Below are 27,813 nucleotides of genomic sequence, written 5' to 3' on the forward strand. Positions count from 1 at the left end.
GATACCACTCTCAGTGGCGATTCAATGGTTGAGAAGAATTGAGTCCTAACATAAATATTGAAATAATGAGTGTTTTTGTACTGATGACATGAATTATTTGCCTTTTGATGTGTTTTGTGATATTGCAAAGTGGTGTTCACTACTGTATTATTAAGTTTATCAATGTCAGCTGCTGGGTATTGAAGACAAAAATATAGAGAAGTTGGAAGTGTGGGAGGTTCAGGGTGAGCAACAGGGTAAAGCAAAGTTCAAATTTTGTGACAACAGAAACAGGACCAGGTTATTGATGTCCCCAGCTTGTTCTGTTGTTCATTACAATGCAGGTGATTTGTGCCAAAACATTCTCATTCGCATTTTTACCATATCCACCAGAGCAGTGAGATTAGATCTGTCTCACTTCTTGTCGTCAGGAGCTACTTGCATATTTTACCACGTTGTCCTCTAAATACTGTGATACAGCTGTTCTGAAGCTACATCTGCCACCCAGCTTCCGCCTGTCGGCCAGAATATTGTCTGGTCCCTGCTGCTGCAGCTGGTGGCTTCACTCAATTAATTCTAGACATCATTTTATTTGGATCAAAGAGCCACTGAGGTAGCTCACCTTGCTCTTCTCGTATGATTACTACCTTTTGAAGCAGGTGGGAAACTGACTGAGACGTCCTTGAACACTCCAACCAGTCGTTTGTTTGTTTTTTTTTGAGTGTCGCACCAGACAGTCAGCCATTCTTGTATGGCGCGTGGTGTTAGGATTGGTCTCCTTTCAGATGAACCACGTCATGATATGACTTGACCTTTGTATTTTTTACAAGGTCGAATGGCTAGCTCGACGCTCAACCCAGCACAGATGGAAAGCGTGCTCAGGGGTGGCCCGACTTGGGTTTGAACTTGGGAGCCTTCGCTCCGGAGTCCGGAGCTGATGCCACTGCAGCATCAGCCGGCTAGCCAGTTGGTTGACACAGGTTTTCAGTGCCCTGCCAGGTACACCATCACAGCCTGATGTCTTGCAGGGATTCGCACTTCAGGCCACAAACTTTTAGCAGGACTGAAAACGAAAGGAGCAGAAGCCAGAATAAGAAGGTGAGGAGAGGGAAAGGGTTGCAAGTTGGCAGGTGAGACCAGATGAAGGATGATGTCTGGGGGAAAACGGAAGGAGGTGATATTGGAAGGGGTGAAGACTGAAGATGAAGAAATTTGATAGGAGAGGGCTGTAGCCATGGAAGACAGGAAAAGAGGAGGAGAACCAAAGGGAGGTGATGAATGATGAGGAAAAGGGAAATGGTAAGAAAGTAAGTAGAATGGGGAGTGGAAAAACAGAGAGGAGGGAATGGGGGTAAGATTATTGCGATAGAAAGATCGCAGAAAGTCTGATCAGACACGATATTATTGAACATAGGAGCAGGCACAAAGGACAGAATGGACCAGTTCTTTCCCTTAATCCCTATTTTTTAATGTTTACTTCAGCTGGACTGAACTCCAGTGCCTGTGATATGGAGGCAAAAAGTTAATTAGATATTTTGATAATTTTCCAGCCAGCTGTGTAAATATTAGGCAGATCACTATCAGCATTGTCTCCTGGTGGTACCTCATATCACCGATCCTTCATCCTTGACAGATCTCAACTGATTGTCCTTGCATTGATTTCAATAGCATGAAAGTGATATGACATTCCAGGTTACTGTCCTCAAAGTGAATATGCTGAGAATATTATGTAACACTTCGGTTAGGCTGCACTTGGAGTATTGTGTACATTTCTGGTCACCCATAACAGGCAGAATTGGGGAGGGTGCAGAAGGACTTTGCCGGGCTGCCTCCGTTAAAGCAAAGAGGACAAACTGGGGTTGTTTACTCCTGAGAAATGGAGGCTGAGTTGAGGCCTGATAAAATTTCATAAAATTACGAAAGGCATAAATAGGGTAAATGGTTAGAATTTTTTCCCAGGGTAGAAGTGCCAGAGGACATGTATGTAAGATGGGAGGGGGAAAGTTTTATAGTGATATGCTGGACAAGGTTTCTTTACACTGAGAGTGATAGGTGCCTGCAACAGGCTGCCAGGAGTAGAGGTGGAAGCCAATAAAACAGTGATGTTGAAGAGGATTTGAGATAGGCACGTGAATACGTAGAGTCTGGAGGGCTATGGATCATGTACATGCAGTTTAATTCAACATCATGTTTGGCGCAAGTGTGAAGATTGATGGGCCTTTTCCTGTCCTACATTGTTATATGTCCTATGTTCTCACTGTCTCACCATGAATCCACTGATGTGTACGGATACAGTCTTCTCTAAGTATGGACATACAGTAAGGCAATTAGTAGGAAAGACGTGATGAGCCAACTTTGGAAAATTATATAACCGACTGGATTACAGTTAGTAGACTGAACTTGAAAGTTCAATAGTAAGTGCATTTGTTTTGCAAATATGCACTACCCCTTTTGATGTAGACACATTAATGCATTTATAAAAGCATTGTATAAAAAACAAGAAAAGAATCTATCCAAATGTAGAATATATGGCTATCAGGCTGCTGGGGAAGTTATCAGATTTGAACCATTTAAGTACTATTGAACAACCCCAAAAATTGCCATCTATGTGGCAAGTAGGAATAAGGAGAATGATTGCCCCAATCTGCTTTCTTTCAATGCAGCAAAAGCCTGAGAGGCTGATGGACAAGATGAGGGTCTGATGCACTGTGAGGAGTTCAGAGAGGAATAGACAGCTGCGGAGGATTAAAGGCATTTAAGGGATTTGGAGGAACAGTTCTGTTCATCCTGCTCCCACAGGAAATGTTTTAAACTTATTTCCTTTGGGAGTCTCATCTTTGACAAAAAAACATTGAAGAATTGACAGTATTGAGGTGAAGAATAGTGATATGTCATTTTAAATGCTCCTTATTCTGGTAAAAATACTCTCTGACAGTATTATCAAACTTGCAAACGTGGCCCAATACATCCCTTTCTCCTAAATCCATGACCTCCGTCACTAAAAAGATAAGAGTACAGAGCACACGAGAAAACCACTTTCTTCAGATTCCACATTATCATCATTCATCCACTGTTACTGGGTGAAATTCCTCATATTGTACACCCAAAGTTATGGGAACAGCTTCCCCACACTTATTAACTGTTTATGAAGACCCACTATCACCCACATAGGAGAATTCAGGGTGCTTATATACCTGCTGACTTGGGAAAACAGCCAACATAATCAAAGACTCCTGCCACCCTGGTCATTCTCTCTTCCCCCTGTCCCCTCCATCAAGCAGAAGATACAAAAGCTTAGGGGCATGTACCCCAGGCTCAAGGACATTCTTTATCTCACTGTTATCAAACTCTTGTGCGATCCTTTCATATGCTGAAAGATGAACTCTTTGCGGCCCTTGCACTTTATTTGTCGACTTGCACTCATCCTCTCTGTAAGTCCAACACTAAATGTGCATTCTGTTTTCTTTTTATTACCCGGATGAATGTATGTATGACATGATGTGACACAAATTACTCTTATCTCAGTGCATTTGACAATGGTACAGCAACACCGATACCAGCAATGCTAGAACTTTTATTGTAAAATAACACATCCTGAATTTTCCTTAGAGGTGCTCTCTAACAGCAAAGGAAATCTATTATCAACACAATCTGACTGACGATTCTCACACCACCTTATGGCTCTTGAGTGCTTTGTGACATGAAGAAACAAGCTAGCATGGTTCGGGAGGGTTTAAGCTAATTTGCAAGTGGGATGGGACCTGGAGTGATAGAGCAGTGAAAGAAGTGCATGGAGTAAAGCCAGATCTAACATATAGAGAGGCTTTGAGGAAAGAGCAGCAGAATAAAGGGTATAAAGGTAGTAAGGTAGGAGGGCTAAAGTGCGTGTACTTCAATGCAAGAAGCATCAGGAACAAAGGTGATGAACTGAGAGCTTGGATATATACATGGAATTATGATGTAGTGGCCATTACAGAGACTTGGCTGGCCCCAGGGCAGGAATTGATTCTCAATATTCCTAGATTTTAGTGCTTTAAAAGGGATAGAGAGGGGGGGGAAAGGGGAGGAGGGGTGGCATTACTGGTCAGGGATACTATTACAGCTGCAGAAGGGGTGGGTAATGTAGCAGGATCCTCTTTTGAGTCAGTATGGATGGAAGTCAGGAACAGGAAGGGAGCAGTTACTCTACTGGGGGTATTCTATAGGCCCCCTGGTAGCAGCAGAGATACCGAGGAACAGATTGGGAGGCAGATTTTGGAAAGATGCAAAAATAACAGGGTTGTTATCATGGGTGACTTTAACTTCCCTAATATTGATTGGCACTTGATTAATTCCAAGGGTTTAGATGGGGCAGAGTTTAAGTGTGTCCAGGATGGATTCCTGTCACAGTATGTTGACAGGCCGTCTAGGGGGAATGCCATACTAGATCTGGTATTAGGTAATGAACCGGGTCAGGTCACACATCTGTCAGTGGGTGAGCATCTGGGGGACAGTGATCACTTTTCCCTGACCTTTAGCATTATCATGGAAAAGGATAGAATCAGAGAGGACAGGAAAATTTTTAATTGGGGAAGGGCAAATTATGAGGCTATAAGGCTAGAACTTGCAGGTGTGAATTGGGATGATGTTTTTGCAGGGAAATGTACTATGGACATGTGGTCGATGTTTAAGGATCTCCTGCAGGATGTTAGGGATAAATTTGTCCCGGTGAGGAAGATAAAACCATGGGTGACAAGTGAAGTGGAAAATCTAGTCAGGTGGAAGAAAGCAGCATACATGAGGTTCAGGAAGCAAGGATCAGATGGGTCTATTGAGGAATATAGGGTAGCAAGAAAGGAGCTTAAGAAGGGGCTGAGAAGAGCAAGAAGGGGGCATGAGAAGGCCTTGGCAAGTAGGGTAAAGGAAAACCCCAACACATTCTTCAATTATGTGAACAAAAGGATGACAGGAGTGAAGGTAGGACCGACTAGAGATAAAAGTGGGAAGATGTGCCTGGAGGCTGTGGAAGTGAGCGAGGTCCTCAATGAATACTTCTCTTTGGTATTCACCAATGAGAGGGAACTTGATGGTGAGGGGAATATGAGTGAGGTTGAAGTTCTGGAGTATGTTCATATTAAGGGAGAGGAGGTGTTGGAGTTGTTAAAATACATTAGGACAGATAAGTCTACGGGGCCTGACGGAATATTCCCCAGGCTGCTCCATGAGGCAAGGGAAGAGGTTGCTGAACCTCTGGCTAGGATCCTTATGTCCTCGTTGTCCACGTGAACGGTACCGGAGGATTGGAGGGAGGCGAATGTTGTCCCCTTGTTCAAAAAAGTTAGTAGGGATAGTCCAGGTAATTATAGACCAGAGAGCCTTACGTCTGTGATGGGAGAGCTGTTGGAAAAGATTCTTAGAGATAGGATCTATGGGCATTTAGAGAATCATGGTCTGATCAGGGACAGTCAGCATGGCTTTGTGAAGGGCAGATCGTGCCTAAAAAGCCTGATAGAGTTCTTTGAGGAGGTGACCAGGCATATAGATGAGGGTAGTGCAGTGGATGGGATCTACATGGATTTTAATAAGGCATTTGACAAGGTTCCACAAGGTAGGCTTATTCAGAAAGTCAGAAGGCGTGGGATCCAGGGAAGTTTGGCCAGGTGGATTCAGAATTAGCTTGCCTGCAGAAGGCAGAGGGTTGTGGTGGAGGGAGTACATTCAGATTGGAGGGTTGTGACTAGTGGTGTCCCACAAGGATCTGTTCTGGGACCTCTACTTTTTGTGATTTTTATTAATGACCTGGATGTGGGGGTAGAAGGGTGGGTTGGCAAGTTTGCAGACGACACAAGGGTTGATGGTGTTGTAGATAGTGTAGAGGATTGTCAAAGATTGCAGAGAGACATTGATAGGATGCAGAAGTGGACTGAGAAGTGGCAGATGGAGTTCAACCTGGAGAAATGTGAGGTGGTACACTTTGGAAGGACAAACTCCAAGGCAGAGTATAAAGTAAATGGCAGGATACTTGGTAGTGTGGAGGAGCAGAGGGATCTGGGGGTACATGTCCACAGATCCCTGAAAGTTGCCTCACAGGTAGTTAGGATAATTAAGAAAGCTTATGGGGTGTTAGCTTTCATAAGTCGAGGGATAGAGTTTAAGAGACGCGATGTAATGATGCAGCTCTATAAAACTCTAGTTAGGCCACGCTTGGAGTACTGTGTCCAGTTCTGGTTGCTTCACTATAGGAAGGATGTGGAAGCATTGGAAAGGGTACAGAGGAGATTTACCAGGATGCTGCCTGGTTTAGAGAGTATGGATTATGATCAGAGATTAAGCGAGCTAGGGCTTTATTCTTTGGAGAGAAGGAGGATGAGAGGAGACATGATAGAGGTGTACAAGATATTAAGAGGAATAGATAGAGTGGACAGCCTGCACCTCTTCAACTTCCTATTCAACTGAGTGGGCAGGTAAAGCCTCACTAAACTCTTTATAGAACTGTTGAGCTGGATATTGAGCAGCAGGTATGGAATGGGGCTCCTGGAATGCATAACCATCTGCCTCAAAGGTGACAGTGTTATTAACTGGAGTAAGGGTGACACAACCCCAGCTTGATGGGTTTTTATATTGCAATGATCTGACATCTGACCTCCATTTTGTTACTAGTTTCAAGGAAACAAAAATTAGCTGGCTATGCTGACTCTAAATTAAACAGGACATTTACTTGTTCTCCTTCTCAGGTGAGAGTGGTGCTGGCAAGACGGAGGCGAGTAAGTACATAATGCAGTACATTGCTGCCATCACCAATCCCAGTCAGAGAGCAGATGTTGAGAGGTAAGAGCAAGTCACATGCCCTGTTTTTATTTCATTCTCCTTTACAATTATATACTTGAAATGACATTAAACAACCTTGAATCTTGCTATGCCAGTTTTATTTGGAGTCAGGCCTGCACACTTAGGCTTCTCTCGGTCTCCACCTTGCTACCAAGAGTCACCTGCCACTTGTTTCCAACTCATCACCTGCAGCCTATTTAAACCTAGCTCTCATCCAAAATCATTGTTGACTCATATGAACCAGCCATCCTCAACCAGTTGATCCTAGCCTTCCATTGTCTTGTCATGTTAAGTACCTATTCTCTCTTGTTTAGTGGTCCTTTGCAGCTTGTTATTTAGCCGTTTATTGCTTACTGTTAAGCAGGAGTAACGTTACCGCATACTGTTAAATTGTCTCCACTGCTCTGTGTTTGGGTCAAACCTCCTCAATATTTCCTAACCTTTGGTCACTACATTATAGGGAAGATATGAGAACTTGAGAAGGGGAGTCCAGAAAAGATTTATGAGAATTGTTTTGGGAATGAAGGACTACAGCTACAAGGCAGGAGTTGAGAATCTGGAACTGTTTGAAAAGAGATAACAAAGGAAGATTTAACCTAAGTAAAATAAAAATGAGGCAAAGTGGATTGTTCTCTTTGTGGAGAGGTTGAGGACTAAAAGTTGCAGTGTGACATAAAAGGAAGAGAATTAAGAATGATTTAGGAAAAATGATTTTGTGCAGCATGTTATTGGAATTGAGATATGTTCTCTGCAAAAGGGGTTACATTTCCTGCAACCTTCAAGATAAAATGGGATAAATATATGGTGAAGAAAAATCTGCAAGGTTACAGAGAAATGATCCAGGGAGCAGCTAGTGAGTTGTTCTGGTGAGATAAATATTTAACAGTAATCTGCAAAGATAAATATTTAATATAAAAGCATTATGAAATTAAATTTGACATAGCAATGTGGAGAAGTTCAGGGCAAAGATTCCAGAATTTAAGATCAAGAATGGGAAAACAGGAGTATGAACAAGGGATTTAGGCCTGGGAATGTAACTGCATAGTGCAACATGCTTGAATACTCAGTGTAGGAGTACCAAGTTTTGGATGTTTGTTTCAATCCTCCAATCACGTGCTGAAAAGAATGTATTAAAACACTGATATATTAATGCTTTCTTTAAATTTAAAGCACTACATGACATTTGATTTCACCTTGTAGGCTGTGTGAGTATGTGTATAATTCATACCTGGATCTAATTCCTGGAAGTGTGAACCTGGTACACAAAGTATTTGATAATGTTTTCTTTTCTTTAAACTTTCCATTGTGTAGCATGTATAAACATTATGCAACACAGCAGAATGGCTGATATATTTCTTTGGCTGAACTGTAGATCTCCACTTAACATTTTTGTCTTCTATAATTCTACCAGATTTTGCTAACACTCCTCTGAAGGTCTTTGAAATATTACATAATGTTAAAGCTACTATTTAAAACATGTTCTTGGCAAAGCATTGAGGTTGTCCTACTTTATATTTAGGAGTAGGAATAAAATTATTTGATTGGCAGATGAATTAAGAAGCTTCCCAGTGGCAACGGCATTTTTTAAGGAAAATTAATACTTAGAGATTCATTTTCAGTTTTTGAGGTCAATACGACCTTTGTGTTATTTGTAGTTTCCAAGAGGAATATTTTTAGCTGACCATCTATTCTATTTATTTTATTGCCAACCCCTGAACATTTCAAGTGTGAAAAACACATTGCTAAAATCAAACTGCATCCTAGAAGCATTTGGGAACGCAAAGACAAATCGAAATGATAACTCCAGCCGTTTTGGGAAGTACATGGACATCAACTTTGACTTCAAAGGAGACCCCACTGGTGGACATATCAACAATTATTTGCTTGAGAAAGTAAGACAATGCCTTTATTTTCCTTAGATTTACAGACACTCAACTTGCTTGTGCAGTGTACATCATAAATCTCTCTCTTTAATTCTTAAAGACATTTTAAGGACAGTTCTTTACTTCTTCTAGTTGGCTATATCTTATTCATTTTATCAGTGGTTTTCACTCATTTGCTGCTCTTTTCTATCTATGGATCTGTGTCCTGTTATTCCATATATCTCAAGGCCTCTCATAATATGATAATGATAATGTAATAATATATTATTTCATTGAGATATAATAATATCATCTATTTCAAACATTACTTGTTGCTTTCCCTGATTTCTCCACTGCCTTTCTTCTTTCACTTTCCTTCTCTCCTTGTGTCATTGCAGCTTTTCTCTTTCCGTTCATGATTATAATTCTCCACTAATCACTTCCTATCTTCTCTCAGCACCATGCCACCCACCCCTCTTCAAAACTTACTCTCCACATCTTCTCCTCTGGACTCTCCTTCCTTTACTCCTATGGGTAGATCCTCTACACTGCTCCTCCCCATCCTCTGCCTCTTTCCCATCATCCTTCACTCTGCAGCCCTGAGGAAAAAAAATCAATGTTGTTTTCTGAGATGATGAATGAGCAGGATAGTCAGGAGAAGGCAGAAGGTGGGGACGTCAGTGTCTAAACACCTCTTGCGTACAAGTAAATAGAAGCTGACAAGCATCCACATGCAGGTTTAATTACATGTAGAGCAATGCAGTGATAGATTTGGACAGCAAGGATACAGATCTTTAGGCCATTATTCTATGCTGGCCATCAAGTACTTATCTATAATAGTTCCACCTACCATCACGTTATTCATAGTCTTCTATGCCTTGGCAATTCATCTGCTCATTTAGTTACCTCTTAGATAAAGGTTGAGGGAGTCACTGTTTCCACACCCACTCAGGCAGTACATTTGAGTACAAGAATTAGGACACCATGTTACATTTTTTCAAAATTCTGGTGATACCGTATTTGGAGAATTGTATGAAGTCCTGGCTGCCTAGCCAGTGGAAGGGTGTCATTAAGCTGGAAAGGTGCAGTCATGATGTTAACAGGACTGGATGGCCTGAGGTATGAGGAGAGACTGGATATGTGTTGTTTTTCCTGAGTAAGGGGATCTGAGGGGTGATCTTTTAGAGGTATGTAAAATCATGAGGGACATAGATAAGATGAATGGTAAGCCCTTTTCCTGGGACAGAGGCAGCTAAAACCAAAGGATATTGTTTTTAAGGTATTTTTGAGGTACACCTTTTTCATAGAGAGTGGTTGGTGCATGGAACAAGCTGCCAGAGGTAGAATTAGTACAATTACAGCATTTAAAATATATTTGGCTAGGTTCATAAATAGGAAAGGTTTAGTGAAAAACAGACCAACTGAAAGCAAATGGGTCTTACTCAGGAAGACACTTTAGTCACCACAGATGATTACGGCTTAAGGGGGGGTTTCCAATCTCTATATCTCCATGACTCAATGAGATAATAACCATCCTCTCAGTAAAAGATATCTTACTTTACTTCCCTTTAAATGTCTTACCCATTATCCTAGCTTTAGGCACCTCTGCTTAGTTGTGCATAATAGATTCACCTCATCTCCTCTGTTGCAAGGGAAGCCTGAAACCTCTCTCCAGACAACTGAACTGTTCTGCGCCAAGCAACAACATTCTTGTGAATCTCCTCTGCACCCTCTCCGGTGCAATCATGTCTTTCCAACAGTGTGACACTCTGAACGTGTATGCATCTGTGGCTATGTATGCATGCAAATATATGAACATGCATGTGGGTACTTCGATATATGATAATAAACATCTTGCAGCAGAACCTAGACTCCACTTACCTCAAAGCCCTTGTCACTGGGTCTAGACCTTGCTCTGTTAAGATGACGTAGTAACTGGTGTGGGATAGTTTTCTTATGTTAAATGTGGTCACACACAAGGAACTTCAGATTCCCTGTATAAAGTTCACTGCCTAGAGCTCCAACTGCCTTTCTTTAAGACAGATTATGAGTTCAGGTGTTCTAACACAGCTGTTCTCTTTTTGAATGAGACATAGTGGTCAGGAATGGCCAGCTCAAAGGACAAGATAGTGGATACACATGCTTCTAGAGGAGTAATCTCAGAGACGAATGGTGATCTTTTGGAATGGGTTTCACAGTGCAGTGTGAGCTAGTGTAGACTCTCAGCAACACCCACTCCAGCCCATCCCACTCCATGGGATTTTTACTCTAATATAGACCCAGCAGGCTGCAGACATCAGTGCATGCACACCAATCCTAGAAACTACAAGTGGAGAACGTCTGCTTGAATCTTGAAAAATCTCAGGCTCATGCCCCAGGGGATGGTGAATTTATCCTCCTTACAGATACTGTGCTAAGCTGGAAAGGATGTAATCACAATTGTGAAAGAAGCGGCCAAGGTGATGCAGCTCATGGAGCTGCTCCCTCATAGTCCCAGTGATTGAGTTCAACCTTGACCTTGTGTGCTGCCTGTATGGAGTTTGCACTTGGTTCCTGTGCCTTTGTGGTATCCCCTAGAACTCCACTTTCCTTCTGCATCCCAGGGACATTGTGGGGGGGGGGGGAAGTTTAGAGGAAATTTGATGGAAATGTGGGAAGAATAAACTTGGATTCACGTACAAATAAAGAAAGTGGGTGTTTGATAGTCGGCAGATACTCAATGGGCTAAAGAGCCTGTTTCCTCCATGACCCTAGGAGATATGTTCTTTCCTTTGATATATAGAAACGTTTTCCCACTTGGTCAGAATGTCAAATAGGGAATTCAATATAAAACTCATTAGCAGAGAGGACTGAGAAGGTGGAATTTATTAGGAAAGGAAGTGTTTAAGGAGAGAGAGTTAAATGTATTAGACCAAGCAATCCGATGAGGAAAAAGAGAATGATTGTTGGAGTTAAAGGCAGAAGGTGATAATTGAACTGCATACCCAATGTCAACTCTAATGACCTTTCATTGTATTCAATATTCCATAACACACCGACATACAGTAAATGACTTTCTATTTCCTTATTCTAGTGGACTTGTTGTACATCTTAAATATATTCTGGTGTGCATATTGCTGTTAATTTTCATGGACCTTATTCTTGAGTTACAAAATATCATTTCTCTTTCTCTAGTCGCGAGTTACTGTGCAACAGAAAGGGGAAAGGAATTTCCATTCATTTTATCAGGTAATAAGCAATCTGTTATCATCTGATTTTTTTTACCTAATGTGTTAATTTTCAGTAATTAAGGCCAGAACCCAAAGGGTGACTGGTGACTGTTGGTTGTGATGTTCTGATTGGAATGGTTCCTGCAGCAAAATGTCACGTAGGGAGGGAGAGCAAACTACAGTGCAGGAACACCATACTCAAGTTGGGAAATAGGCTGGGCATGCTTTTACACAAGTCACTAAAAGCTACCGTGTGGTGCAGAGTCAGTTAGGAAGGTGAAAATATGAACATGAGAATAAAGCTGTTTTATTGTAAATATACAGCCCCTTTATCAAACCATATTGAGAATGTTGTGTACTGTTCTGGCTTCCTTATCTAAACTAGGACATACTTGTTCTAGAAGGAATACCATGAACAACGCTGCAGACTGCTGGTGTGTTTGACAATTTAGGAGAAATTGAGTAGGCCAAGAGGCCAAGGCTTTCTCTGTAGAGTTAGGAAAAGAGGTGGATATCAAGGCACACAGTGTTCATAAAAAGGCTTAACAAGGACGTTGGCCCTGCCTGAGAATTCTGGGAAAGGGAGAGACGAGAGGTAAATTGAGAGTAGTGGAATCTGGTAATTGGAATGGTAAGGTACAATAAAAAGTTTGTCTTCGTACAGATTAATTCATTACAGCATTGCATTGAGGTGGTACAATGTAAAACAATAACAGATTGCAGAATTAAGTGTAACAGGTATAGAAAAGTGCAGTGCAGCTGGAAATAAATTGCAAGGCCATAGTTGAGGTGGCTTATAAGGTCAGGAGTCCATCATATCGTACTGGCCAACCATTCAATTGTCTTATAACAGCAAGGCAGAAGCTGTCCTTGACCCTGTTGGTACATGCCTTCAGGCTTTTGTACCATCTGCCTAAAGGGAGAGGGGATACTTGGGTTGGCTGTGGTCTTTGATTATGCTGCCTGCCTACCTAAGCCAGCTGTGTCCACAATTCACTGCAGTTCCTCACAGTCACAAATATGGCAATTGCCATAACGTGGTGCATCCAGATAGGATGCTTTCTATGGAGCATCAATAAAAATTGATAAAGGTCGATGGGGGACGTACCAAATTTGTCTTAGCTTCCTGAGGAAGTAGAGGCATTTGTGATCTCTCTTGGCTGTGACATCTATATGGTTGGACCAGGACAGGCTATTGGCAATGTTCACTTCTAAGAGCTTGAAACTCTCAACCCTCCTGACCTCAGCATTCTTGATGTCGACAGGAGCCCTTCCTGTTCTGTGTTCAGGAAAGAGGTGTGCCGAATGTTCTCATTTATAAATGCTAAACATAAGTCATTATTAACTATACGTAAGAGGGTTGAACCCACACCTTTAGCTTCAGTAGGGAGCTGGATCATTAAGCCAAACGAAGACATTCCCAGCAATAATCAGGGCTTTGTAACGCTAATCTGCTGAATATGTTGTGGAGGCTAATATCTTCTACCCCTGATTGGTGTCACTTCATGAGGGCCCATTTTAGGTATTCAATATTTTAGAATCCCTTAGAAGCTGGAGAAATTTATGGAAATATTCACAGAAGATTAAAAAGAATAAGCTTTGGTGTGAGGTATATAGTTCTGAATGAGCATTTGAGGCTTGGTTCAGCATTGTTTTTTAACCTAGGGTAGAGAAGTCACTGGTTCAAGAATGAGTCTAGTTTCAAGACTGGCACAGAGCAAGCCTGAGTAAGTTGTACCACTGAAGACACCATACCAAGAAGCCAAGTTAGCTGCTTAACAGTTGTAGTGTGTGGAAGAACTGAAGATGACTCCCTCAGATGCAGGCTGTACTGGAATGGAGGCTTCACTCAGCTGCAGGTTTCTATCTGCAGCAGCTTGGTTTGCTGTCAATTGAACTCAAACACACCCCACTTCCTCTGGCTGTCATGGCCACTGCGCCCAAACATCCTTATCCCCCCATGAACAATGTACAGCTGCCAACTATTGACTGATAAGTGGAAGTTTGAGCTAAATGACAAGTGAACGGTAGGAATTGCTATCTATAATTTAGTGCTTTACGTGTTAAATTTATGGAATCTGGGTATTCAGGAAAATTAAGTGAACAAGTGGGCACTTAGACCTGCAAAAGCCAACATTAAACCATTATTTCTCACAGTGAGTTTTAACAGTTATAAGAATAAACTGCCTAGCTAAGATGGTGTGGTTTCATTTCCTACCACATTCAGGACGTACGTGGCTTGCTACACCTTTACACATTTCAGAGACTAATTGGGCTATGGAATATATTTTTAGAGTTGGACATAGATTTATCATAGTTAGTGCAACACTGTTGCTAGAACATTGTTCTCTGATTCAGACAGGTCTGGGAATTTAGCACAAATCTGATGGATTGTTTTAAAAATATACTGAATGCAGAAGTACCCTACCATGAAGGGACCTTGAGACCCTAATTTGATTAGGCTGCATGTCACTTCACTCATTGCTTGATCCTAAATGGCAGGGCACATTAGGATGCGAGGTAGGCACAGACTTTCAAAATTGCTTTTGTTTCAAGAACAAAACTAAAAAAAAATTGGAGATAGTTCGCAATATCAAATTTCCAAATATCTTCAAATATGTCAGGGAGAAAGTTTTGTATATTATATAAATTCCAGATCTCAATTTAGTTCAGTCTGCCCCATTTAAACATGCTTTAAATTGTGTGTTAAAAATGGTGCCTTGTAAAGAATTAATCATGTGCACCCATTAATCCTGCACACTGGATCAAATGTATTTTTTATAAATCCCTTTCATCTGTCTTGCTGTTTCCAGCTTTTACTGGGTGGTTCTGATGAACTGTTGAAATCCCTGTACCTGCAGAGAGACACTGCTGAATACGTATTCACCAGAGATGGAGCATCTGCCAATGTAAGTAGACACAGGATGAGTGCTTTGGTATTGCAATTACCTTGCTGATAAGCATGCTGACCTAAATTATAAGTGTCTAATATCATGCAATAGCTGGAGTCACATACACAATTAGATATTTGGTTCTGAGATAATATGTTTCATAATCAGGACCAAGTTAATCTGAAGTGTTCCCAAACACATTTCCAGCAGGATCTTGAAAGATCAATGTCACTAAGATGATGACTTTGATAGCCTTTATGCTAGAAGGACCACGTCTACATCCCATGAAGCACGTATGCCTGGTATATGTACCAAGACTCAGTGAGTTTTTTATTTGCTTTACATTCCATCCAGACAGGTATTAAAAAGGAAAACAAAGTACAGTTACATTCACAGAGAAAATAGAGTTCAGGTAGACAGATAAAGTACAAGGGGCCGTGACGAGATAGACTAGGAGGTCAAGAGTTCACTGTTTAGCGTATGCCTTTTCAATGGTCTCACCTTTGGGAAGGTGGGGCTCGCCAGCCTTGGACGGCAGCCCGCCTAGGAGAAGGAAAACTCTGATTTTAAAACTTTGTTGTCTTGTGGCCATACCCAGCCATGGGAAAGGCTTTGGGAGTAAACCCTGAGGAAGAAATCTGGAGCTGGGTTCCCTAAAGCAGTATGATGTTTACAACTTCACTCTGGCAAATTCTGCGACGACGCTGGTGCCAAGCTGTATCGGCGCTTGTCCTTCCCTTGGACTACATCAGTGACGTGCAGAAGGGGAAACTGCCACATGGACAACAGTCGGTTCTTCAAATCTTCCCACCCAGGCTTGCACCCTGGAGAAGACACAGTCCACCAGAGGTGCAAACCCATAATCCCCTGGGATTGACGGCTGCCTACCACTATAGCAGGATAGAAGCTGGCCTTGAGCCTGGTGGTATGTTCCCTCAAGCTTTTATATTTTCTGCCTGATGAAAGGGAAAGAAGAGAGAATGACTGTATGGGAAGGGGCTTTGATTATGTTAGTGGGTTTCCTGAGGCAGATGGAGTCAGTGGAGGGGAGGTTGGTTTGTGTGATGGACTGGGCTGCATTTATAACTCTCTGCAATCTCTTGTGGTCTTGGGCAGCACAGTTGTTGTGCCAAGCTATAAAGTATCAGAAAAAGTTACTTTCTACGGTCCTTCTGTGAAAACTGGTGTGAGTTATCAGGAACATGCTACATTTCCTTACCCTTCTGAGGAAGTACAGGCGTTGGTGTAGCACTCAGTAGCATCCTTGTGGCTAGACCAGGACAAACTGTTGGTGATAGTTGAAACCTGAAATTCTCGACCATCTCCATCCCTGCAGGGTTGATACAGACAGTGGCATGTATCGGCCTCACTTCCTCAAGTCAATGACCAGCTCTTTTGTTTGAAGGCATCGATTGTTGTCTTGGTACCAGCAGACTCCTTATCTCTTTGCTGAACTGATTTCGTCATTGTCTGAGATCTAGATGGTGTCATGGACAAGTTGTAAACAGAGTTAGGGCAGAAACTGGCCATACAGTGTATAGTAAGAGGTTGAGGTTACAGCCTTTGCAGGACACTGGTGATGAGAATAATTGTGGAGGAGTGTTGCTGCCTGTGCTTACTGATCATCCTCTTTTGATCATGAAGTCAAGCATCCAGTTACAGAGTGGGATGCTGGATCCTAGGTCTGGGAGCTTGCAGATGAGTTTGTTTGTGAACAGTGCACTGAAAGTAGACTTGCCGCCACTAAATAGGAGACTGACATAGACATTTTTTTTTAATCCTCATGTTTGAAAAATGTAGGGCTGTGGAGAAGGAATCTGCCATGAGCCATGTTTCGATGAATTTCAGTGGATCAAGGTTGTTTGGGAGGCTAGAGATTTGTTACAAGGAGAAAATGTATGAACGTGTGAATATATATCTCAAAGTGCAGAGATTACTTTTTATTTGGGTCAGGCACCTGACGATCAAAAAAGAGTCAGCTTCCAGTTTGGACCTTTCTTCTGTTGAGGTGGGCAATGCTACTGTTAACACACAGCTGTGGAAGGAAGCTGGGACCCAGGCTGATCATTTGTGTGAATTGGTTTGAAAAAAGGAAGTATCAGCAAGAGTCCAATCCTGATGCAAACACGCCCACAGTCCTGAGGAAGGAAGTGGTTACCGTTTAAAAAGAAAATCAAACAATGTTTTTCACTTCTTTCCCAATTTGTTTTTGCTTGTGTTGACAGCTAGTGAATTCTCAGTGTATTGCTGTTTTAAATATAGGAGAAAGGGAGTAGTCTGGACTTGGTTGAAGGCATCAACACTGAAGTAAAAAAAATCAGCAATTTAATTCCAACACTAGGGTGGGAATCAGATCAGTATAGTTTCTAAATTGGTTACTCTTGTCATGTATACCGAGGTACAGTGAAAAGCTTGCTTTGCATACTGTCCATGCAGATCAATTCATTACAAAGTGTATCGAGTCAGTACAAGGAAAACAATAGCAGAACGCAGACTAAAAGTGTTAGTTACAGAGAAAGTACACTCCAGGTAGAATAGAAGGTGCAGGTCATAATGAGGTAGATTGTGAGGTCAACAGTCCAGTTTTTCACACTAGGAAACCATCCAATACTCTTATCTCTAGATACAACACTGAATCAAGTCATCTGTAGAAATTCTCTGATAACTTAGCAATAGTTGGGAGTAAAAAGGGAGGATGGGAGGATGAATACAGGGCCCTGGTGGTGCAAGCTGAAACACCTGCAGCTCAACATCAGTAAGACAAAGAAATAATGATAGACTTTAGAAAGACTAGGCCTGTATTGCCCTCTGTTACTATTGATGGTGAGGACATGGATGTGGTCAGGACCTACAAGTACCTGAGGGTGCATCTGGAAGACAGACTTGACTGGAGCATCAATACAGAGGCCGTGTACAAGAAGGGCCAGAGTCACATTTACTTCCTGAGGAGAATGAGGTCCTTTGGAGTATGCAGGTCTCTCCTTCACATGTCCTACCAGTCTGTTGTCACCAGTACAATCTTCTAATTGTAGTGTGCTGGGGCAATGGCATCAACATGGGTGATGCTGACAGGCTCAATAAACTGGTTAGAAAGGCTGGCTCTGTTATGAGTCAAACTGGACACACTGGAGGCTGTGGTAGAACAAAGGACCCTATGGAAAATCCTGGTAATTCTGGACAATGTTTCTCACCCTCTGCATGCCACCTTGGCTGAACAGAGGAGCACTTTCAGTAACAGACTAAGGTAACTGCACTGCTCCAAAGAGCACTATATGAGGTAATCTTTACCCTTGGCCGTTAGGTTCTACAATGAGTCAACTTATAGCAGGGGAAGTGATAACACTCTCTGTTAGTCTGTTTGTGGTAACTTGTTCTTTATTCTTTCTACTTCACTTCTAATATTTATATCTGTGCACTTGTAATGCTACTGCATTGCAATTTCCTTTGGGATCAATAAAGTATCTATCTATAACAGAGGGGTAGAAGCCGTTCAGTCTGGTAAAACATGCCTTCAGGCTTTTGTGTCTTCTGCCCAATGGGAGAGAGGAGAAAAGGGGATCTCCATGGTGGGTGAGGTCTTTGATTCTGCTGGCTGCTGGTTCTGCTTCAGCTGGATCCTCTATTTCCTCACTTGTAGATCCCACTCTGTTCAGATTGGCAGCAACATCTCCTCCAGAATCACCATCAGTACAGGTGCACCACAAGGCTGTGTGCTTAGCCCTTTACTTTACTTACTTTACATTTACGACTGTGAGGCTAAGCACAGCTCCAATGTCATACTTAAGTTTGCTGATGTCGCCCCTGTTGTTGGCCAAATCGGTGGTGACAAATCAGCATATAGGAGGGAGATTGAAAGTCTAGTGAGCATTTCCACAACATCTCACTCATTGTCAGCAAGGCCAAGAAACTAACTATTGAATATAGGAGGAGAAAACTGGAGGGCCGTGAGCCAGTCCTCATCGGGGATCAGAAGTGGAGAAGGTCAGCAATCTTAAGTGTCTTCATTTCAGTGGATCTCCACAGGTTACAGCATATAAATGCCATTACAAAGAAGGCAGGGCAGCAGCTCTACTTTCTTAGAAGATCTGACATGTTATCTAAAACTTTGACAGATGTGCAGCAGGAAGTAATTTGACTGGTTGCATGACGACCTGGTATGGAAGCATCAAAGCCCTTGAATGGAAAAGCCCACAAAAAATAATACCACTGAATTTCAAGGGGACATGGATTCAAATATGTCATAGAAAATGGCTGTTAGTATTCCTGAATGTTTCTAAAATCTATATAATTCATCGCCCTATAGCTTGGTGCTAACTCTGCCAATTTCTTATCTTCACGTTCATTGTAATTCATTTCCAGACTGGGATTAATGACAAAACAAACTTCAAGATGGTGAAGAATGCAATGGAAGTGCTTGGGTTCAGTGAAGAGGAAATCGCTGCCATCTATAAAGTCTTGGCCACCATCCTGCATCTGGTGAGGATAAACTTTAATTTTAAATTGTTTTACATAAGCCTCTAGGATACCTCACTAAAGGAGAAAAGAACAGCAAGAGATGAAAGGTTTAACAATGAATGTTAAGTGTGGGTTTGATGAGGAAAAAGCATGTTGAGTAACAAAAAGAATATATAATGGATGCAACTTATCTTACTAGTAGATGCAACTTATCTTAGTTTTCCTTAAGGTTCTCCATGATAGTCTAACTAAATCAAAGAAGTAGCAGAATGGATGCCTTGCTAGTTTTGGGACAGTGAGCAGACTATGAAATTAAAGTTAGCTGTTCAGTGACAGTGTGTAGCAGCTTTCCACAAGGACCCGCTCCACTACTGTTTATAATTCATATCAATGATGTTGATGCTGGAATCAAAATCCCCAGCTCAACATTTGCAGATGCTACCAGGTTGAGTTGGGGAAGGAAATACCATTATTGAAGAGGATTACAATAAAATTGTGCAGAATATTAAAAACTTGAAGAATGGCAGATGATCAATAAATGTATCTCAGCAGATGGGATCCTGGAGTGGAGTGTAATCACTAAAAGTTGTGTTGCAGATTAACAAGGTCACCAAAATTTCATAAATTACTAAGATTTATTTCCAGAGACTGTACTGAACCTTCAGAGAGCCATAGTTCTTGTAGCCATCTTATAGAAAGGAGACAGAGGCATTGAGTGAATGCAAATAAGGATGGAACTGGAAATTCAGGTGTATATAAATATAAAGAAAGGTGAACATATTGACTCTCTTTTCTTTTGAGAAAATCACTGGGTCGACCTATACAGGTCCCTGAAAGTTCAAGGACTTTTGATAAAATGGGTCTAGAGAGAATGTTTTCACTTGCGGGGAAGCACAGAGCCAGGGGCCTTTCATATAAGATAGTCCTCAGGATATCCTATAGGGAATTCAGAATAAACATCTTTACCCAGTGAGTGGTAAGAATGTTGATTCACTGTCACGGGGAAAAAGATGCTTCAAAGTAAACTTGTGTGCAAAAAGGCAATAGAAGATTATCTATTTATTTAGCAATACAGGACCTTGCAGCCCTTTCAGCCATGCCACCCCAGAACCTCACAATCTAATTTGTAGTGACCAGTGTGCGTAAAAATCTTGGGCTGTGCAATTTTTTGCCCAGTGACGACAATGCGTGTGCTCTAATTTCTTCAATAAAAACAGTATAAATAAGCCATTTCTAAAATTTGCAGACAAATCATCGCAAACTTCACGTTGTCAACACTGTCTACGTTAGAAACTGGTAAAGGAAGTGTGATTGTGCACTATCTTGAAATATACAACATGCCAGTATGGCAGCCTCTTGTGTGCAATTGGAATTTCTTTGTGCTGGTAGCAAAAGATGTGTGTGCATGCACATGTGTACACCTAGAGGGAATATTGACCCTAACCTAACCACAGGACAACTTACAGACCTTTTCATTGCTAACTGCCGACAAGACATCAACCGCCTTGACTTTACTACTCCTCTCTCCAACTCTCTTCTTCTGAACACACTGTTCTCCACTTTCTCCACCTGAATCCTAACCTCACCATCAAACCCACAGATAAGGGGGTGGGGATGCTGTAGTAGTGTGGCGGACTGACCACTGCCTTGCTGAGGTCAGGTGAGAACTCTCAGACACATCCTCTTACTTACCCCTCGAACAGGACCCCACTAAGGAACACCATTGTCACCTGCACAATCACTGATCTTATTAACTCTGGGGATCTCCCATCCATTGCCACCCATCTCATTGTTCCTTTATCCCGCACCTCCCATTTCTACCTCCTACCCAAGATCCATAAACTTGCCCGTCGACATAGACCCATTGTTTCTGCTTGTTCCTGTCCCTCTGAACTTGCATATATCTGCATATCTCAACTCAGTTTTATCTCCCCCAGTTCAGTCCCTTCCTACTTACATCTGTGACTCTTCACACGCTCTGGATCTTTTCAATGACTTCTAATTCCCTGGCCCTGATTGTCTCATTTTCACCATGGACTTCCAGTCTTTATACACCTCCATCCCCATCAGGAGGAGTTTAAAGCACTTTGCTTCCTTATAGGAAATAGACCCAACCTGTTCCCCTCCACCAGTGCACTCCTCTGTCTGGCAGAACTGGCCCTCACTCTCAATAATTTCTCCTTTGGCTCTTCTCACTTCCTTTCAACTGAAGGTGTAGCCAGGAACACTCACATGGGTCCCAGCTATGTCTGCCTTTTCATCCGCTACATGAAATAGTCTGTATTCCAAGCCTATACTGGTATTACTCTCCAGATTTTCCTATACTACATTGATGACTGCATTGGGGCTGCTTCCTGCGCCCATGCTGAACTCGTTGACTTCATCAACTTTGCTTCCAACTTCCACCCTGCCCTCAAATTTACCTGATCCATTTCTGATACCATCATCCCATTTCTCGATCTCACTGTCTCTATCTCTGGAGACAGTTTATCTTCTGATATCTTTTATAAACTCACCAATTCTCACAGCTACTGGACTATACCTCTTCCCACCCTGTCACTTGTAAAAATGCCACCCCTTTCTCTCAGTTTCTCCATCTCCATCACATCTGCTCTCAGGATGAGGCTTTTCATTCCAGAACTAATGAGCTGCCCTCCCCTTCAAAGAAAGGGGCTTTCCTTCTTCCACTGCCTCAACACTGCCTCACCTGTGGCTCTTCCATTTCGCGCATGCCTATCCTCACCCCCATCTCCACCACCCACCAGGGATAGAATTCCCCTTGTCCTCATCTACCACTAATGTAGCCTCTGCATCCAGCATATAATTCTCTGAAACTTCTGCCATCCTTAACGGTATCCCACCACCCAGCACATCTTTCCCTCCCCCCACCCAACTTTCTGCTTTCTGCAGGGATCATTCCCTATGCAATTCCCAAGTCCATTTGTCCCTCCCCACTAATCGTCCTCCTAGTACTTATCCTTGCAAGTGGAACAAGTGCCATATCTTCCCCTACACCTGCTCCCTCACTCCTATTTACTCCAAACAGTCCTTCCAGGTGAGGTGACACTTCACCTGTGAATCTGTTGGGGTCATCTCCTGTATCTGGTGCTCCCAGTGTGCCCTCCTGCATATCAGCGAGACCCGATGTAGATTGGGAGATCGCTTCACCAAGCATCAGAAAAATCAGATCTCCCGGTGACCACCCATTTCAATTCTACTTCCCATTCCCATTCTGAAATTTCAGTCCATGGCTTCCTTATGAGGCCACACTCAGGTTGGTGGAGCAATGCCTTATATTCTGTGTGGGTAGCCTCCAACCTGATGGCATGAACATTGATTCTTGAACTTCCAGTAATTGCCTTTACCATTCCACCTTTAGTATTCCCATTCCCGTTTCCCCCTCACCTTTTCTCCTTATCTGCCAGTCACCCCCTCCCCCCCGGTTTTCCTCCCCTTTCCCTTTCTTCCATGGTCTTCTGCCCTCTCCTATCAGATTCCCCTTCTCCAGCCCCTTATGTCTTTCATCCATCAATTTACCAGCTCTTTACTTCACCCCTCCTCCTCTCCCAGTTTCACCTATCACTTACTACCTCATCCTTCTTCTTCCCCTCCCCCCACCTTCTTGCTCTCATCTTCTCTTCCAGTCCTGATGAAGGATCTCAGCCCAAAACTTCGACTGTTTACTCCTTTCCATAGATGCTGCCTGGCCTGCTGAGTTCCTCCAGCATTTTGTGTGTGTTGCTTGGATTTCCAGCATCTGCAGATTTTCTCGTCTTTGTGCTAAAACTCTATCAACCTCAGTCCTGTAAATCCAATTGGCTCAGTCTTCAATTAAATAGTGCATTCCAGGATTCTTTAGTGTGTATCTAGAAGTCATGCATATAATACATTTGAGTATATAAATCTTTATTCATTTGTATGCGTTCATGTATCATGCAGGTGCAGCAGTTCCCATGATTCCTCTTATGCACATGTTGTCAGTATCCTCAAAGACTTTGTTGACTCCTGGTTTTGTTGATCTTCATAGGGGAACTTGAATTTTGTCACAGAAGGTGACACTGTCTCAATTGACAATGAAGACCTAGTCTCTCAGATTGCGGAGATCACAATGACTGAGCCAGATACCGTGAAGAAGACACTTCTCCATCGCACTGTAGCTACTGGAGGGGGTGAAGTAATTGAAAAGCAGCACACATCCCAGGAAGCCACGTATGGCAGGAATGCCTTCGCTAAGGTAGAAATATTTGCTTTGAGTCTGGGTGTATCTATTGTTTGAGTGTTGTAGGAACGCCATAAATTGAAAGAGAGACGTAGTTTAGCACTAGCGCCCTTATATCTTAATCAGGCTGTTATGGGCTCAAAGTTCACTTCAAGGACTTGAGCTAAAAATGTGGACTAACAACAATACAGTTCTGGTCACCCGCCTGCAGGAAAGATATCAATAAGCTTGAAAGTGTGCAGAGGAAATGTACAAGTTTGTTGTTGGAACTTGCGGACCCGAGTTACATAGAAAGGTTGAACAGGTTAGGACTTTATTCCATGGGGCGTAGGAGAATGCAGGGAAATCTTATAGAGGAATGCAAAGTTATGAGGGGTACAGTTAGGGTAAATGCAAGCAGACTTTCGGTGAGACTAGAAACAGAGGTCATAGGTTTAAGGTGAAAGGTGAAATATGTAAGGGAAATGAGGAGGAACTTCTTCACTCAAAGGGTGTTGCGAGTGTGGAGCGAGCCAGTAGTGGAAATGGTGGTTGCAGGCTCAATTGCAACATTTAAGAGAAGTTTATATAGGTACATGGATGACAGGAAGGCTATAGTCTGTGCGCAGGTAGATGGCACAAGGCAGAAAACCAGGTTGGCCTGGACTAGATTGGCCTAAAGATCTGTTTCTGTGCTGTAGTGCTCTGTGACTCTAAAAGGCACTGTTCTTCAGATGAGATGATAGAGGTCGACAGCTCAGAAACGGGCCCAACTCATCCATGCAAACCAACTTGCCTTCCTGAGGGAGTTCCATTTGCCTGTGCTAGGTTGATTTGAAACATCATGGAAGTCATTCTGAAAACACTCAGAGGGCATTTGCTCTTAGACAGAATTACTAAAGCAAATTATCTCATCATTTGGTTTGTTGCTGTTTCTGGAATCTTGTTGTGTATCAGGTGGCTTTCTGTGTCCTATATTGCAATGGTGACTGCAATTCCAAAGTACCTCATTGGTTGCAGAGTGCAATAGTACACATAAAAACTACTGAAGAACAAGCTTTCCTTTATTTTCAAATGTATTGCACAAAGCCATTCACCACTATAATTACTTCTGAAAAGCTGAACTGTTATGAAAGCTTTCGTTCTGGCCAAATCAAAGTCAAAGGCAAAGTTGAAGGTCTGCACAAATGCAATGAAAAACTTGCAGCAGCATCACACACACATAGCATCAGGTGCACAACATTTTCAACAAAAACATAAATTAACCATGAATTATACCCCCTTTTTAACAGAAAAACATAATTGGAACAAACAAACAAAGCCCTTTATAGTGCAAGGTGTTGCACTCAATATACTGAGGTAGTGTACAAGTGGTGTAGGTTGGTTCAGTCACTGCATGGTTGAAAGGAAGTAGCTGTTCTTGAACCAAGTAAGCTTAAGGCTTCTGTACCTCCTGCCCTACAATAGCTATGAAGAGGTGGCATGGCCCAGGTGATGGGATCTTTGATGGCAGATGTTGCCTTCTTGAGACAATGTCTCCTGTAGATGTCCTGTAGGTTGGACATACTATTGCATACCAAGGGCAGAGCAAGAATAACTCCTTAATACTGCAATTGACACATATATGCAGTGAGGCAAAGCTGCAAAACAGCCAAGTCCCTGTTGCAAGGGCTCGATTATATGAAAGCCAGTGAATACCCTGAGCTGGCCGTCAGGTGCTTTATCTAAAAAGACGCTATCTGAACAACTACATTAATAATCTCATAAAGAATTTATTGGTTGGCGAGAAGGACATGTGAAATCAATATAGTGTGTCATGATAATATTTTAGAGCCATTGATTGTGTACAGAGAAACAAAGCAAATTAACTTAAAAAACAAATATTCCTAGAAAAGTTAGTGATCGATTTACACTCAGTGGTTTCTTTATTAGGTACACCTGTACACCTGCTCATTAATGTGAATATCTAATTAGCCAATCATGAAGCAGCAACTCAATGAATAAAAGCATGCAGACATGGTCAAGAGGTCCAATTGTTGTTAAGACAAAACATCAGAATGGGGAAGAAATGTGATTAAGTGACTGACCGTGGAATGATTGTCTGTGCCAGGTGGGGTGGTCTGAGTGGGATTTTCACACACACCTGTCTCTAGAGTTTACAGAGAATGGTGTGAAAACAAACAAAAACACATATGCAACACGAGTGAATCTGCAATTGCTGGAAATAAATAAAAACACAAAATGCTGGCAGAAGTCAGCAGGCCAGACAGCATCACTACCTCCTCCCATAGATTTTAAAAATACATTTTTGCTTTTAAAAATACATATCCTGTGAGCAGCAGTTCTGTGGGTGAAAATGCCTTGTTATTGAGAGTGTTCAGAGGAGCATAGTTAGACTTGTTCAAGGTAACAGGAAGTTGACAGTAGCTTTAATCACCATGTATTACAATAGTGATGTGCAGAAGAACATCTCTGAATGCACCATATGACAAACCTTGAAGAGGATGTTCTGCCGCAGCAGAAGGCCACGAACATACGTTGTTGGGTATGGGAGGTATCTCATAAAGTGCTCTCTGAATGAAGGAACTCTTAAACGGCTATGACAGGTGGTTGGACTATTTTGCATCCTGTGAGGCAGTGCTGTGTGGAACATCGGGAAGCAGGAGTCATATATGAAAGGACAATGCACAAGTCAGGAAGAAAATCACATTTTTGTCTCTCATTTGAACCATGTTGCTCATGGCAATTTTATTCTTTGATATTTATTAAACTTTTCAGATTTGTTTTTGTTGTCCTTGAAGTATCTGACAAAAAGGAATTTTTACCTTGCTGTATTGTGCCTTTTATTTGCTGCAGAAGGCTAAATGAAAACTCATTTACCCCCTGTACAATTTCTTGATTTTTTTGTCAGCTAAACAAAGAATTACATGCAACGCCTGAGAAAAGGGCTCCAAAACCCATCAAAACACCTAGCAAATTATGTGGAAATACAGCAACTGCCTTTCCCACTCCTGCAATTTCTAAACTATCCTCATCCACTCTTTCATTATTCATTTTAGTATATTACCTACCTAAACAAGACTCACATTTTTCTGACTAAATGTCTTTGTGCAGGGGATTTCATATTTCACAAATTTCATTGAGTATTTTGAAGAGAATAGCAATATGACTGACTAGGGCTGAGCAGCAGACATGGTCCACATGGATTTTAGCAAGGGCTTTGACAAGGTCCTGCATAATAAAGCTGTCTAGAAGATTAGATCACCTGAAATGTGGGGGGAGTTAGTAAGATGGATATAAAATTGGCTAGGTTGAAGGAGTTAGAGTGGAAATAGCTTTTCATATTGGAGAACCTTCAAGGACCTTCAAGTTAGTAATTTCTGGATTGCTACCTGTGCCACATGCCAGTGCAGGCAGCAACAGGATGATTTGGCGGTTTAATACGTGGCTGAGAAGCCGGTGTTGGGGGCAGGGCATCAGGTTCTTGGATCACTGAGATCTTTTCTGGGGGAAGTATGACCTGTTCAAAAGTGACAGGTTGCACCAAAACCCAAGGAGAACCAATATTCTCTCAGGCAGGTTTGTTAGTGTTGTTGGGGAGATTTTAACCTAATTTGGCAGGTGGGTGGGAACTGGAGTGAAGGGACTCAGGATAGGATGGATGATAAAAAAACAAAGTCAGTATGCAGTCAGATTGTCAGGAAGGAAAGGCAGATGATGGGACAAAATTGCCCCCAATTTTCAGTGCAGTGCAGTATCAGTGCAGTAGAGATGCAGAATCAAAAAGGGTAGCAAACATAGTACACAAAGTGTTATATCTCAATGCATGTAGTGTAAGAAATCAGGTGGTTGATCTTGTTGCATGCTGTTTTAATCATCACTGAATTGTGACTGAAGGATGGTTGTAGTTGGGAGCTGAATGTCCAAGGTTATGCATTGTATCAGAGGATAGGAAGGTAGGCAGAGGGGATGGTGTGGCTCTGCTGGTAAAGAATGGCATCGAATCAGTAGAAAGATGTGACATTGGATCAGAGGATGTTGAATCCTTGTGGGTTGAGTTAAGAAACTGCAAGGGTAAAAGGACACTGATGGTGTTATACACAGGCCTTCCAACAGTAGCTGGGATGTGGACCACAGATTACAACAGGAAATAGAAAAGATGTGTCAAAAGGACAATGATGAGATACTCATGGGGGAATTTTAACATGCAGGTCAATTGGGAAAATCAGGTTGGTAATGGATCTCAAGAGAGTGACTTTGTTAAATGCCTACAAGATGGCTTTTTAGAGCAGTTTGTCGTTGAGCCTATGAGGGAGTCAGCTATGGTAGGTTGGGTGTTATGTAATGAACTGGAGGTGATCAGGGAGCTTAAGGTAAAAGAACACTGAGAAGAATCTGATTGCAATATGATC

General features: G+C 42.1%; 1 protein-coding gene across 1 annotated transcript in view; it reads left to right on the plus strand.

Moving 5' to 3' along the window:
- LOC132377974 (unconventional myosin-Id-like) overlaps window positions 1–27,813 on the plus strand; it is a 107,563-nt gene that overhangs the window by 9,384 nt on the left and 70,366 nt on the right. The window contains exons 3-8 of the mRNA XM_059944570.1: window positions 6,693–6,786; window positions 8,513–8,678; window positions 11,823–11,876; window positions 14,671–14,766; window positions 19,108–19,224; window positions 23,231–23,437. Of these exons, the coding sequence (XP_059800553.1) occupies window positions 6,693–6,786; window positions 8,513–8,678; window positions 11,823–11,876; window positions 14,671–14,766; window positions 19,108–19,224; window positions 23,231–23,437 (734 nt within the window). The remainder of the gene's footprint in view (window positions 1–6,692; window positions 6,787–8,512; window positions 8,679–11,822; window positions 11,877–14,670; window positions 14,767–19,107; window positions 19,225–23,230; window positions 23,438–27,813) is intronic.

The sequence above is a fragment of the Hypanus sabinus genome, chromosome 1, assembly GCF_030144855.1.
Source record: "Hypanus sabinus isolate sHypSab1 chromosome 1, sHypSab1.hap1, whole genome shotgun sequence".
In the NCBI taxonomy this organism is placed as follows: Eukaryota; Metazoa; Chordata; class Chondrichthyes; order Myliobatiformes; family Dasyatidae; genus Hypanus; species Hypanus sabinus.